Here is a 15,987-nt window from a genome sequence, read left to right on the forward strand (position 1 = left end):
GCTGGGCAGCCCAGGGCTCACCGTGGGCACTCAGTGTCACTGGGCACAGCCATGGGACACACACAGGGCTGGGAGCTGTGCCACAACTCCTGCTCACAGCAGCACTGCTGGCCTCTGGCTGGTTGGTCTGCAGGGGGGATTTTCACACCCAGTCCAGCCTGAAATGCTGCACTGAAATGCTGGACTGGGCTGCACAGGACTGAGATGCTGGACTGGGCTGCACAGGACTGAAATGCTGGATTGGGCTGACAGGACTGAAATGCTGGACTGGGCTGACAGGACTGAAATGCTGGATTTGCCTGCACAGGACTGAAATGCTGGATTGGTCTGCACAGGACTGAAATGCTGGACTGGTCTGCACAGGACTGAAATGCTGGATTGGGCTGCACAGGACTGAAATGCTGGACTGGGCTGCACAGGACTGAAATGCTGGACTGGGCTGCACAGGACTGAGATGCTGGACTGGGCTGCACAGGACTGAAATGCTGGATTTGCCTTCACAGGTGATTTTCACACCCAGTCCAGCCTGAAATGCTGCACTGAAATGCTGGATTTGCCTGCACAGGACTGAGATGCTGGACTGGGCTGCACAGGACTGAAATGCTGGATTGGGCTGCACAGGTGATTTTCACACCCAGTCCAGCCTTAAAAGCATCCAAAGTGCATTGAGGAGAGGGCACTGCCCAAGCTGTGCATCCCTGAGGGTTCCTGTGCTTTCTGCCATGGAAATGGTTGGGTTGAAACCAGCAGAAGGTGCCTCTCCTTCAGCTCCCAGAAGATGCCCCTGCAAACCCTGGGGCACTTGATGAAACTCTGTGTGTCTGGGCTGGTTCCTCCGTGGTGCCAGTTAGGAAAACCCTTTTCCCATGCAGGAGATGGAATTTGCTGTAAGTTACTGACCTGGGACCCAGCCATGTGCCTGGCACTATGGAGCCCCCAAATCGTTGGTGCAGGGATGTTTTCCCTTTCCCTGCAGGGCCAGCAGCTCCCCTGGGAGGCTGGGGGTGTCCTTGGCTGGCTCCCACTCCCTCCCAGCAGGGATCTTTCCTCTCCCCAGGGGTTCAGATGTGTTCCACCAGCCCTCCTGAAGTGTTCTCATGGCATCTCCCTCACCCTGAGCCAGCCCTGCCATGTTTCCAAACCCTGCTGAGCCAACAGGAACTTTGTGTCTCCTTCCTTTTAGAGCTTTTTTTCCCCATTTTGGAGCCCCCTTTCTTGCCTGGCTCACAGGGCTTTCTCAAACTCATGTAATTACAGCGACTTTTTAAGGATTTACCATCTCCAGGGCCTTTGGAATGCTCACCTGGACCAGAGGACAGTGGATGTCAACATCTGAAATTCAGCTGTTTTCACCAGGGAGGGATTCCCTGAAGAGGCTGAGGGACAAACAAAATGCCACAAAATTGGTCATTTCAGGAACAGAAATGCAGCAGCAGCTGGTGTTTGCCAAGTCCCAGTCCAGGTGAGCTCCTCCAGGCCCAGCACAGCTGCTGGGGCAGCAGCAGGGTTTTCACTGCTGTAAAGGATTTCCTGACAAACTCCTGGAGGGAAAAGCCCCCTGAGCTGCAGACTGAGGCTGTGGCAGCCCCATCAGTGGGGTCATGGTCCTAAAAGAGGTAGGGATGCTTGGAAGGAAGGGAGGATGAGGCCAGAGGTTTGATTCTGCCTCTCACACACCAATCCCTGTCTCACACAGAGGCTTAGGAACACACCTGTGATTTAAGAGCACTTTATTGTTCTTTAAGGCTACTTTTAAGTACAAAAAAAAAAGATGGCCTGCCAAACCTTTTTTTTTTTTTTTTTTTTCCAGGTGAAACAAGGCCACAAAAGAATGGTATATTACAGATTTACAAACACAGAGAGAATCTTTCCAACTGAACTGTAGACAACCTGGCTCTGTGAAGAAGCTTCACCACGTCTCGTGATGGTGAGTTCAGTTTAGTGTCCCTCCACCTCCCCCCAACCCTTTGGCTTTCGTGACATTGTTGTGCCCAGTGTCTGCTTCACTGGACGTAGCACATTAAATCTTTATTGCCCTCAAATCCATTTACCTATCTCAGATAAGTAAATGTAACCTTGTAAAACAGCTATTATTGAAAATATTAGCTTTAAAAACATTATCTTATTTGTGTTTACAAAGAAATAGAGGAGTCACATTTTCCACAGAGTCCATCTACAGTATTAGTATTGACTGTTATACTGCTCAGTAGCCTGTAGCAATAACAAATGAGTGGCTATTAATGCTAATGCAGTGTCCTCATAGAATAACTGTGTTCCTGCACTTTTTACTGTATTACAGACAAATCTACAACAAAAAAAAAAAAAAAAAAAGATCAACTTTTTTCTCCAAACGAACGAACGAAAAAAAAAAAAAGAATGATTACAATAAAGGAAAGGGAAAAATTAAATAGCTACATATCATTAACAAATTAATTGTTCCTCAAAAAATACCTACAAATTTCTCTGTACATTCTTTACGCACAGCGTAACGATGGTCTTAAAGTTACCTATATAAAAAAGTGTTCTTTTAACAATCTTCCTACAGAGAGTAGGGTACTGAATGCCAAAGCAAGGAAGCGTTGACTACCCAGTAAGATGGTAGTGAAATGTGTAAAACTGGGGGGCTTAGGTGTGGGTTGGGTTTTTTTGTGGGTTTTTTTTCATTTTTTTAAAGAAAACTGAGCAGCCACCTTCTCACCAAGAGTAAGAGCCAATCTCCCGATCTCTTTCTACCCTGCACCTTTTCCAAATTAAATAGCTTAACTTTAAAAAAAAACCAAAAAAACAAACCAAAAAAGCATAAAAGGAAAGCCACAATGGACCCAATACTGTAACATAGTCCATAATACATCACGTGGAGTTCATCTCCCAACCAGTTCTCACTTCCTGCACCAAGCCCATCCTTTCAGGGGGCCCAGTAGAAAAAGCAAGCCTGGCTGCAACTGTCCTGGGAAGATGGAATGTACTGGGGAGAGTAGTTACACTTAACAAGAAGAAGAGAAGCTCTTAGCACTAGCACAGCTGTGGTTTTATGCCTGCCTCTACTGCCTAATTTCTAGTTAGTAGCTATGAATATAGCAGATGATAATAAATGCAGGAATACCTGTATAAATCCTACTGGAGGAATGTATGCTGCGACTCGGCCTAGGCTTAAACAAACCAAAACCAAAGGAACAAATGCAAAGATCACCTTTCACAAACTGTAACAATCTGTTGTCCAGCCAAGATCTGTCAGGGTAGCAGTTCCTGCAGCTAGTTCAGGGTGGATTACACAGACTGGGGGTTGGGAAGCAGATCCCTGTGAAGCAGCAGTGCTGCACGAGGCCTGTCCTGAGCTGCCCTCGGTGCTGCTGCCACTAAAGTGAATAGCAAATACAAATATCATAGAGTACAACTGTACCAGCAGTAAGTATATCTAGGGTTGTTACTGACAAAAATAAACTAATTCTGAAGAGAAGCTAATAAGTATCATGATTCTTACTGTCTATACATTAATAGATACCAGCTATTTTTCATAAAACATGCATCGTTAAGCACTATGGAACCCTCCAACCTCAGCTCTACTCTAACAAACTGCAGTGTTTAGGAAAAAATGCCCGTGTTCTGTAAATTATGCAGTCCAGTTGCAAGCACTAAGCACCTGAAATCTAAAGAGAGAAAGACCTATAACCTGTATGAGACTTCCCCTTCCAAAGCTGTTTTGCTCTAAGAAAAATCAAACTGATAGAAATGTCATCCTTAAACCCTTTTTTCAGCAGTTTGCCCTCAAAATATTTAGCCTCTTCCAGAAAGTTGCTGTGCAACTTCAGTCCTCCTCCAATAGTGCAAATCATACATGACAGTTCTTTTCAAGTATATACATACAAAATTACTTCACAGAGGGAAAAAAAAAAAAAAAAGCAACGTAAGCAAACCAGACAAATTCTAGTCTTGAGAAGCTAAGAAAAGCAAAAAAGCACTTGGGTCAACCAACTAAGTGTCATGGCTTTTGTGGATTAGCGTGCATTATTTTTTTTAAGGGGCAGCAGATTTGCATCAGAGGTTTCTTTGGTAATTGAGGCAGGAAGAAAAGGATGCTACATCATATGGATCTTTATGAAATAGTTCCTGCTATCGTCTTTAAGGGCACCCTTTTACAAAAACACAAAAAACAACAAGGAAGTGAGTACACAAAACCATGTGTTGCAAACGAACCTCCCCTCCCCAGCACTAGTGAAGCACTTGTTCCAAGCTCAGTCAAACCATGCAGTTCCCAGCGGGAAGGGCGCTGTCCTCAGGAGGCCACCGAGGGCGAGTGGTTGTGGCTGACCATGTGTGACGAGGGGGACGCCTGGCCCCGCCGCGCTGCCGCCTCGGGGCTGCTGCCCACGGCGTCCTTGGCAGCCTTGATCTGCAGCCACGTGTCCCCCAGGGCTTTGGCAAAGTGGTCATCCACCGAGCCCGTGATGGACACCGAGTTCGCCACCGGCTCGGGCTCCTTGTAGTTCTTGCCCAGGCTCCTGCGGAAGTGCTCCTCCACCACCGGGTCACACGCAGTGGTGGCTGTGGGGACAGCAGCAGAGGGACACTTCAGACCCTGGCACGGCACCTCAGCCTGCTTTCTGTCACACATCTTGGAATGGCTTGGCTTGGCAGGGCCTTAGAGCTCAACCGACCCCTGCCAGGGACACCTCCCACTGTCCCAGGGGGCTCCAAGCCCTGTCCAGCCTGGCCTTGGGCACTGCCAGGGATCCAGAGGCAGCCACAGCTTCCCTGGGCACTTCTGCCAGGGCCTGCCCACCCTGCCAGGAACAATTCCTCCCAATATCCCATCCAGCCCTGCCCTCTGGGCCATGGGAAGCCGTTCTCCTTATCTCACCACCCCAGGTCCTTGTCCCCAGTCCCTCCCCAGCTCTCCTGGAGCCTTTTAGGAACTGGAAGGGGCTCTGAGCTCTCCCCAGAGCCTTCTACACCCCTCTATCTCTCCTGGGCTGTCTCCAGAGCAGAGGGGCTCCACCCCCAGAGCATCTCCCCTGCAGCTTAATGCCCTGTCACTACAAGTCCCCCTCACTAGGATGGCCTCCTAACACCCTTACAGACCTGGGAGGGGGTAAGGAGGTGGCAAGGAAGGAGTTAAAATGAAAAAAAAAAAAAAAGGAATTAAATATTTTTATGTTTCTGTGACCTGGAACAGGTGAGCATTTATATGTAATTGTATTTGTCCCTCAGGCAACTAACAGCTCCAGCTCCAATTCTATGGAAACCTTCTCCCAAAACAACCACACAGAACTTATGTTTAGGCTTAAATGGAGTAAATGATGTAAAGAGTTGTTTGAAATCAGCTCCCAAGCCTGCTGATAGCAGTCAGGTGTGAGGAGTCCCCATCCTAACCTGCAGCATGCCAAAGGCTGAGCTCAGGGTTTCACCTTACTCCACACACCAGTGCTGGGAGCAGTCAGGACTAAATGAATCAGGAGCTCTGCAGGAAGTGCTGTAGGACTACTACAAAAGCCTTAAAAGACAGGTTTTGACCCAGAACTGCAGTAACTCCTCAGACTAAATATAAGAGCACTGCAGTTTTACACTTTAGAATCACTATTTGTGTGTCTTAATAAGAATTGTCTTTCGAAAACCACATGGAACTGTTGGGATCCATGGCACAGCCCCACTGCTTGATTGACCCTAAAATAAACCTGAGGGTCATGCACAGACACCTCTTCACCTGACAGGAGACAAATCTTTTCTGGAAACATCCAGCCCTGTTCCCATGCCCACTGGAGCAGCTCTGCTGGGACCAGTAGCACCAGTTTGTGAGTTTATAACATCTGAGATCCCCAGTGATTGATTTCTCCCAGAGTCTAAGGGGCTCCTTCAGCTCCCAATTCTAGTTATCAACAGTATACTGATCTCTATAAAAATAAAAAAAATTACTATTTATAGCAAATAATACCCTGCCATGGGCTTTAGGCTGCTGCCTACATCACTCTGGTATTGTTCCACAGACACATCCTGGCTGCTGGAGCCCCTCTGCCCTGAGCTTTTGGCAGTGCTGCAAGATAAAGCTGTGCCCCAGCAGGTGAAGGACTTGGGAGGGAAGGGCTGAGCTCTCTGTGCAGTGAGAGGGAGCAGGAAGAGCCCAGCTTTCCCAGCAAGGAGTGCCTGAGCAGATTCCATGAGCAGTGCTAACTGCACAGAAGGCACAAAGCTACAGCTCCTGCTTGGGTTGCTGTAGCAACTGCCCTCCAAAGGTTTTTGTGTTATCCATGCAGAGCAGGGTGCAGGGCCCAGGCTTTGGAAGGGTATTTGTGGCTGCAGGAAAGATTTCTGTGACTGCAGCTGAATCACAAGAGTCTCCTGGCCATTGAGAGAGCAGGGGAAACCAGAGCTCCTAAAAACCACTGTGGGGGGATCTGCTGGCCCTGGCTGCTGTTTGTCAGCTGGATTAAAATAAACATAATGACTTATTTATCTGTGTGGGGTGCTTGCTTTTGTTTGTTTTTTTAAATAAGCTTTTCAAAACAAGAAGAAAGAACACCTCTCTCTCCCTAGTTCTGCAGCAGTGCCTCCAGCTGTGGCACAGGAGCAGACAAGGGGGTGTCCATCATTTCACTTCCTTTTCTCCCTGTCAGTAAGGGCACAGTGGGGACCTCTCTGCTCGGCTGGGACCCCAGTGAGGGCAGGCTGGAGGGTGGCACTGCCTTAGGGTGTTCTATTCCCAGCTGTCAGAAGTGGGGCAGGAATCTCCTGTTCATGGGCAGTTTGTTCTTTATCTCCTCCACAGACCCATCCTCCCTCCAGGAGATCTCTGCTGTCCATGGCCAGGGAGTGTCCCTGCAGGGCTGATCAAATTCCACCATCCCATGGGAGATGCTCTGCCCAGGGGAGGAGCCAAGCATTCCTACCTGGATCCAATCTGCCCTGGGAACAGCCCAGCAGCCTTTGGCCCCTGCATTCCCAGAGGAGCAGCTTTCTGCTGCCCTGCATTCCCAGAGGGAGAGCAGGCCCATCTCCAGCAGCCCTGGAGCTGCAGAGGAAAACTCCCCCCTTGTGCAGGATCCCTGCTCCAGCAGAGCCACAGCTGGCACTGCAGGAGGGCTGAGCCCCCCTGGGATGGGACTGTGCCACCACCCTGAGCCCCCCTGGGATGGGACTGTGCCACCACCCTGAGCCCCCTGGGATGGGACTGTGCCACCACCCTGAGCCCCCCTGGGATGGGACTGTGCCACCACCCTGAGCCACCCTGGGATGAGACTGTGCCACCACCCTGAGCCACCCTGGGATGGGACTGTGCCACCACCCTGACACACAGGGGACAGGGCCTGCTCTCACTCTGGCAGTGGGTTGGTTTGTATCACTGCATTTGTATTTTTAGTTTTCCTAGTGAAGAACTGTTACTCCTACTCCCACACCTCTGCCTGAGAGCCCCTTAATTTCAAAACCATAGTAATTCAGAGGGAGGGGGCTGACATTTCCCATTTCAGGGGAGGCTCCTGCCTCCCTCAGCAGCCCCCTGTCCCAGGCAAGCCCAGGCAGGCACTTACAGCTGGAGGGTCTCCTGTAGGCAGCCCCGGCGCAGGCGCTGTGGGCGATGGGGCAGTGGGACAGGTTGCAGTTGCGGTTGTTGGCAGAGGCACAGGTGATCACAGAGGGACGGTTCTGGGGGGACACAAGCACAGTGGCACACTCAGCTGCAGCAATTCACCCCACTGCATAATAACCCCCAAACATTCAGCTGTTTCTTGGATTAAAATAAAAATCCACATCACATTTCCACAGTGGTTCTTACATAAGTGAATAGAGAAAGGGCAGTGTGGAGGTAAATCTTAAAAATAATGTTACAATAATTGTTGCAACTTCACAGAAAATAAACCCATAAACTATCCCATTCATATTAACCCCCAAATATTTAGCTGTTTCTCTGATTAAAAACAAAAATCCACATCACACTTCCACAACACCTCTTATGTACATGAACAGAAAAAGGGCAGTGTGGAGGTAAATCTTAAAAATAATGTTACAATAATTGTTGCAACTTCACAGAAAATAAACCCATAAACTATCCCATTCATATTAAACCCCTAAATATTCAGCTGTTCCTTGATTAAAAATAGAAATCCACATCACACTTCCACAACAGTTCTTATGTATATGGACAGAAAAAGGGCAGTGTGAAAGCAAATCTTAAAAAAAAAAAAAAAAATTTTATTAAGAAAATAATTTTAGGGTGATTGCTGCAACTTCAGAGCCACAGCAATTAAACCCATAAACTATCCTATTCATATTAACCCCCAAATATTCAGCTGCTTCTTTGATTAAAGAACAAAAATAAAAATCCATGTTTAAAAACCCATTGCACTTCCATGAGGTTATTTCAGTGAACAGAAGGAGGGCAGTGTGAAAGCAAATCTCTGAAGTGATTTCACAGTGATGGTGTTAACTTCACTGAGTTCCACATCAGCACATGAAATGTTTGTTTCATTCTGTGGCCACACAAAGAAGGGGTTGGCAGATTTTCCAGGTATTTGTTGCCTTGGTGTTATAATTTTTCTCCAGAAGTTGAGGTTTCCCAGCCCTACCTCTGTATTCCACAGTGCATCCTAATCCCATGGGATAACAGTAAATATGAAGAGCTCTGAGCCAGTCTAGAGCACAAATCCTTTCTTGTTGGAACTCACCTGCCTTTCCAGCAGGTGAACTAATTTATAATTAATACTTAATTAAGTTCAGTGGCATTCTCAGCACATGTAAATTCCCCAAAATGTCTGTTCACAGCTACATTCCACTAGAACTCCTCCAGTTGTACTTTAGGTGTAACCATAAAACACTCTTTTCAGAGCTGTTTACTATGGACATTTACACAAAGCCCTGGGAAAAGAAATGTCCCAGTTTCTCCAGGTGGCTGAAAGGAAATAAAACAGGTATTGGAATAAATTCCATATATTTGATGATGCAAGGAGTCCATTATACTCAATGCAAATTAAATAGTAAGTGTTCAAAAGATTACCAGAACTGATGGAATTTAATTTCTTGACCATTTTGCAAAATTTTACCCACAAAAAAAAAAAAAAAAAAATCAAGGTCAGTGAGGAAGGAGGGAATTTCCTTCTTTGGTGGTACTTTAGGCAGAGTAAGAGCAAGGCCACTAAGGTAAAGGAGCTGAGCTTTCCAGGGAAGTTTAACATCATTTTTGCCAGGCCAAAACAGCAATGAGGTTATTTCCATCTTACTGCACTGGCAGCAAAGTCCAAAAAGTAAATAAAGAAAAACAGAAGAATGATTTGATTTTTCTGTAAACAGTTCACATGTGGGAGTAATTATTTTCTGTAGGGGTGAGGATGCTGTGCTTCTCAGAAGTGGTTTTTGAGAAAGGCATGGATTTAATTCTCTTCTGAAGTGCATTTTGGACATGCAGGAGGTGGGAAGTGGAGAGAGACAGGTAACAATATCTCAGAAATGCACGTGCCAACACCTTGAAGAGCCCAGTAAGGCACCTTGCAGAGTCCTCTGCTATGGTTCTGCGTGCACAGAATATAGAAACTTTTATAAAAACATTGAAATAAACTGAGAATTTAGCAATAATCACCAAATGCAGCAGCTGAATAACCCTGTCCTGCTGCAAATAAGGTATTCTTCTCCTACCTGTTTTATTGGAAATTAAATCTCATTCAACATGTTAAGGTTAAAAAAATCCCCAAAACAAGGAATCATCAAAGTAGGATTTATTTTTTTTTTCAGTACATTTTATTCTGTATGATTCCTACTCTGTGTTTTTAGCAAGGCCTTGCCCCAACATCCTGTTTTCCCAAAAAAATTATCCTAATCTGGTTCAAAATGTCAAAGAGAACAGAGAGGGAGCCAGGGAAGGCAGAGCTTGGGTGCATGGGCCAGTTTAATTTCTCAGCTCATCACAGCTCAATTCTCTGCTTTGTGTCTCCACTTGTAGGAGGGATAAAAGTGAGTCTGACACAGGAGGAAACTGTTCTTGCCACAGAAATGGCTCAGCTTCAGCACTTCCACAGCAAAACAAATGCCATGTGCAGGATGGCAAAGCAAAGAACAGCCAACAGGAAACCTGAACAACCACTCCAGCCCATGGAAATCAGCACAAAATAATCCAAAAGAATGATTTGGCTTTAGGAAAAGGGGATGAGTGATACACCATTGCTCTGAGCAGCACAGCAATGCTTCTGGCTGGCTAGAACAGCTAAGGTCGCCCAGAGCCAAACTGTCCCTTCTGTGTTGTCCCCCTTCTTGAGGGGGAGAGAGCTGGGACAGAGGAGGGGAGAGCACACAGGGATCACCAGGAGGGGCTCAGGGGATGTCCCCAGGCACTGCTCGCAGGTGCTGGGCCTCCCTGAACCAACCACACTCTGAATCCCAGTGAAAACACAGGTATTCCCAAACAAAACTCCTGCATTCCCAAACACAACTCCTGCATTCCCAAACACAACTCCTGCATTCCCAAACACAACTCCTGCATTCCCAAACACAACTCCTGCATTCCCAAATAAAACTTGTGCATTTCCAAACAAAACTCCTGCATTCCCAAACACAAAACTCATGCATTCCCAAATAAAACTTGTGCATTTCCAAATACAAACTCCTGCATTCCCAAACACAAACTCCTGCATTCCCAAATAAAAACTCCTCCATTCCCAAATAGAACTCCTGCATTCCCAAACACAAACTCCTGCATTCCCAAACACAAACTCCTGCATTCCCAAACACAACTCCTGCATTCCCAAATATTTCCAAATACAACTCCTGAATTCTCGAATAAAACTCATGCATTCCTCAAACAAAAACTCCTGCATTCCTCAAATAAAACTCCTGCATTCCCAAATACAAACTCATGCATTCCCAAACAAAATTCATGCATTCCCAAATATTTCCAAATTAAACTCACCTATTCCCAAATACAACACATGCATCCCCAAACACAACTCCTGCATTCCCAAATACAAACTCATGCATTTCCAAATATTTCCAAATACAACTCCTGAATTCCCAAACTCTTGCATTCCCAAATACAAACTCCTGCATTCCCGAACAAAATTCATGCATTCCCAAATATTTCCAAATAAAACTCACCCAATCCTAAATACAACACATGCCTTCCCAAACACACATCCTGCATTCCCAAATACAAACTCCTGCATTCCCAAATAAAAAGTCCTGCATTCCCAAATAAAAAGTCCTGCATTCCCAAATTAAAAGTCCTGCATTCCCAAATAAAAACTCACACATTCCCAAATAAAAACTTGTGCATTCCCAAATAAAATTCATGAATTCCCAAATAAAACTCCTGCATTCCCAAATAAAATTAATGAATTCCCAAATACACCTCCTGCATTCCCAAATAAAAACTCACGCATTCCCAAACACAACTCCTGCATCCCCTAATACAACACAAGCATTCCCAAGCTTGGCAATGTCACAGCCAATACCACCATGACCTGTGACATTCAGGGTGCATTTTTAACCCCGTGCTGCCCGAGGAGCAGCCTCTCCTCTGGCTGCAGCCAGAGCCCTCCCCATGTCCCACGGGCCGATGCCAATCCCGGTGCCAGTCCCGGTGCCAGCCCCGTACCTGCTGCCGCTCCACGCTGCTCAGGCTGGGGGAGATGCCCACTGTCCTGGCTGCATCCACGCTGTTTTTGGTCAGTGCTAGGGGCTGCTCCATGCTCAGGCTGGGGATGGAGGCGTACATGTGGTTGGCGTGCAGGCTCATGGTGGGGGCAGCCGCCCGCTCGATGGGGCTGCGGCTCCGCTCCCGGTGCTCCTTCCGGTAGTCCCCGTTGGCAGTCTTGGTTCTGGCAGGGAGCGAACAGGGAGAAGGGATTTGTGTGCTTCCAGCATTCTATCAGCCCTGTCAGGAATGCACCTTGCCAGGTGGAATCTCCCAGTGGGATATCCCGAGAGAAGCCAACCCCCCACATCTGCCAGCTTTGCCAACCAGCATCCCTCTGCAGCCTAGGATTTCTTCAGATACTCATCCACATGCACCAAGAAACAACTTTTCCAAACATCAGACTCCTCCTCTTTACCACACTACTGATCCCACTCCATCTAACGCTTCAATATTCTCTAAGCATTGCTGAAGCCCAAGAAAAGTTTATTTTACTGAAAAGACATGGCTGATATCAGCAAAAATGAAGGGAGACAAGGCAGGAAGCAACATTTTCAGAGGAGAAAGTGAAGGAAAAGCAAACTACACTGCACTTATCTCAGAATCCTTTATTTACAACTGCTTTTTCAAAAGACTGATTTCCAGCTACTCCTGAACAGTAGATGGGCTCACATAATGAGCCCATCATTCACTGCAATGAAAAGAAAGCTGGGTTTATATCTGTGGATGAGGGATTTCAGTTTCCACACTGCAACACAATTCTCATTAAAGGCAAACCAGTGACTGAAGGAAAAAGCCCTTCTCTCATCAGCAGGCATCCCCAGCAGCCTGGAGTCAGCAGTGCTGGAAGAGCTCACACACTGCAGTGGGGACAGCAAATTCCAGCTGCAAAAGCACCAGAGGAGACCACTGGCTCCATGGAAAATAAAAATAACAACCTGTCTTTGGACCATTCTTGAGTAGCACTGAAACATCCTCTGTGTCCTGTCTGTGTGTGAAATTCAAGGTGGTTTTTCTCCTGTTTTTTAAAGCCTATCATGGCAAATTAATACGCAGGAACAACCTTTAAAAAGGCTCTGATGAAAGGCAGAGACAGAAAAGGAATCAATATTCAATGCTGAAGTAAGTTACAAGACCAAAAGCTACTGCTTATTTCAGTGTCTGAGGGAGTCTCTCCACACACAAGGCTGAGGGAACACAGTCCTGCCAATCCAGGGAAATAAGGACCCCCTAAAGCACCCACATGGGGGGTGAGGATGTCCCATGGTGATCCTGCCCAGCCCTAAATAAATCCTTTAGCCTCAGCATCCCCTGGTCATGGACTCCAAGCTTTAAACTACGTACTTTTTGAAGCACCTTTTCTTCACAAGCTCTTTTTATTTCTTTTCAACCTAAAATCCAATGGCTTGGATTGCCCCAGCCCTGACTCCTGAATTAGGAGAGAGACAAAGCCATTGCTCCCCTCTCATCATCTTGCAGCCACTCACAAGTTCATCTCTCCAACAAGCTTTTATTCCAGTAATGCTGTCCTCAAATAAAACCTGTATCCTTGTCACTTGTGTGGCCCCTGTCAGTAAGAGCTAAAAGTCACCTCCTTCCTGGAGATGAGGACCCAGATCTCTGCTGCATTCAGAACAGCACCTTGGCTGAACTACTCACAACTCCTCTGTGCTATTCCTCAGCTTGCTCCAGAGCCACTTGGCTGTACACAAATTATTGCTCCTGAATCAAATCTCAGCTCATTTATCGTGGTAGAAGTTGGGTTAACATGATGCCAGGCAACCAGTGACTTGGGAAGCTCAGGACACAGGGACTCTGTGCCAAATTCCCCTGGCAGCCTGGGGAGGGAAGAGCCAACAGCACAACAATACAATCTGTAACCCTTTGCATCCCCTTGGCCCTTTTCACTAATTACAAATTAGCAGCTGCAGATTAGGAGAATCCACCGGAAAATCCAACCCTGGAGGTTTCACAGCTGGCCCTGTGTGTTCCTCAAGCCCATTTTCCAGGCTGGATTTGAGCAGCAGCTCACAATTCCCAGGAATCACTGTCCCAGCACTGTCCCAGCTCACTTCCAGCAGAACTCACTGCAGGAGCAGCCTCAGCAGGAAAGTTTGGAATTGCAGCTCTCTGAGCTAATGACTGATGCAAATGGGAGTTCATGGCAGCACAAGGGGCTCTATATTTAACCTACAGTAGCTCCTCTTGGATTACAGCATGGAAACAGCTCCTGGGCATGGGAATGATCCCACCCCAGCCCTGAGCACGCAGGCAGGAACCTCACACACAGCCTGGACAAAGCCTGGCACATCCTGGCAACCAGCAACCCCAAAAACCACCTAAAATCACTGCTCAGCAATGCTCCTTGGTGCTGCAGTGCAGAACCTCTGTGGCTGCAGCCAAATTCTCACTTTTCAACTGAACATTAGCTGGGCTACTACAATTAAAATTACAATTTGGAACCTGCAAAACCACCAAGAGCTCCAGGAGATATCTACTTCTCACTGCCTCAAACAGAATCTCAGAATTATTCTGTTTTGTTTTAGTAAGCACAGGCTCATTTTCAAAGCAAGTTTTGTTTACTCCCTAATAAATGATTATTGAAATGAAACAAAACATGTACCTACACCAGCTGTTGGGGTTTTTTTGAGTTAGAACTCCCTTTTCAACAACTTAGTGTTGCATTTACTGGGGGGGTGGGGCTGTCAAGTGACCACTGATGAACAAACTTACAAATTCCAAACAAAACAAACTTTCCATTTTACACAGCAATGCTTATTTCACTCATCCTCACCTTAAAGGAAGAGTCACAGCCCTAAATGTTGTTGAACTGGCAATTTTTCTGCCATAAAAACACTAAACCAATAACAAGAACAAAAACTCAATCCAAACAAAAACTGTAACACAGAAAAACCCATCAAAAATTTTCCCTGAATGCTTTTGGAAGAAGAGACCAAAAAACTGGGCAATGGGATCAGCCTGTCCCCAGGAACAAGCCCAGCAGGCAGACCTTCCCTAAAGACACCTAAAATTATTGAGTTATCTCAGCAATCTCAGCAGACCACACCCCAGGCCTTTCTGTAGGCAAATAATTCTCTCTTCTTAAATTAGAACAACTCCTCTTCCGGGCAGGGAGCTGCTCATAATCCACTCCCTAAAAATCCTCTCCTCACTTCATCCACCTTCAACTCATACAGTCCCTGGAAAAACTAAACAACACCTCAAGTTTCGACTTCCACATCAGATAATATTTTTTCTGGAAAGAAGGACATGGAGGACAGTACCATGAAAGTTCTGCCCTTGGGAAAACACAGCAGCATTTGTGAGCCCCTCCTGTTCACACATAAATAGCAAATCCTACAGATTTGTCAGACAATTGTAAAATTATTTCTAGGGCACTCATCGATTTCATGTTATGAAGTAATTTAGAGTATCACTTAAAACATATTTTCTATGGAAAATTTGTTGTTGTTATTATCATGATGATTCTTGTTTTGCTATTAAAGACTTTATCTGAAAGGGCAATCACAAGATAAGTGTGTGAAGAAAATCATATTTCACTCAAGTCCACAAGCTCAAACATTCCCCACACTCTGGACAAGTTCAGAGATGCATCTCTCAAGTCAAACATAAGAACCCAAAATCACAAAGAAGGATTTCTGACCAAGCTCAAAAAAGAACTTAAAAATATATATTACAAACAAATCCAGCTGTCCAAACAGCTTTGCCATCCCTGGACTCCAGCTTGTCTTAAAAATCAGCATATTCTATTAACCCTGAGTCCATGAGCAGTGGGGGGGATGCCAGAGCAACTCCACTGTTTAAAATCCAGCAATTCCAGTGTTTAAAAACCACCAATTCCCATGGGTGAGCCCAGAGCAGAGCCAGGCACAGGGATCCATGCCCAGCAGCCCCATTCCCTGCTCACACAGCTATCCCAGCTACTTCCAGCTTTATTTGAGCAAAATTAGACACGATCCCAACCTCCAGTGAATTCCTCCAATCCTGGTCTTAAAAATCAGCATATTTTACCAGCCCTGAGTCCATGAGCAGTGCATCACAGCTATCCCAGCTACTTCCAGCTTTATTTGAGCAAAATTAGACACGATCCCAACCTCCAGTGAATTTTTCCAATCCTTAAGACCCAGCCCTGCTTTTCCAGCTGCTCCCCAGTGAATCGGAGCACTTACCAAGCATCATGTGCTGGGCTGGCTGTCCCCAAAGGCACAGCCATGGCAGTGAGCAGCTCCAAGGTGGGTAGATCCCCCTGTTCCCAGGTGGGTAACCCCCCCTGCTCCCAGGGTTTTGTGCTGCAGAAGCTTCACCCGAGGCTGTTCTGCTGGCTGGCACCGCCAGGGGGGAATTCTCAGCCGGCCCAC

General features: G+C 46.4%; 1 protein-coding gene across 3 annotated transcripts in view; it reads right to left on the reverse strand.

The window, feature by feature from the left end:
• Positions 1 to 1,713: 1,713 nt before the first annotated feature.
• Positions 1,714 to 15,987, reverse strand: part of VGLL4 (vestigial like family member 4) — an 85,367-nt gene continuing 71,093 nt past the window's right edge. For all 3 annotated transcript variants that reach the window (XM_050979218.1, XM_050979219.1, XM_009090974.4), the window contains 3 exons: positions 11,570 to 11,792; positions 7,521 to 7,635; positions 1,714 to 4,542 (listed from right to left, as the gene is read on the reverse strand). In XM_050979218.1, the coding sequence (XP_050835175.1) occupies positions 4,274 to 4,542; positions 7,521 to 7,635; positions 11,570 to 11,792 (607 nt within the window). In that variant the 3' untranslated portion in view covers positions 1,714 to 4,273. The remainder of the gene's footprint in view (positions 4,543 to 7,520; positions 7,636 to 11,569; positions 11,793 to 15,987) is intronic.

This window comes from Serinus canaria, chromosome 12 (genome assembly GCF_022539315.1).
Source record: "Serinus canaria isolate serCan28SL12 chromosome 12, serCan2020, whole genome shotgun sequence".
Classification (NCBI taxonomy): Eukaryota; Metazoa; Chordata; class Aves; order Passeriformes; family Fringillidae; genus Serinus; species Serinus canaria.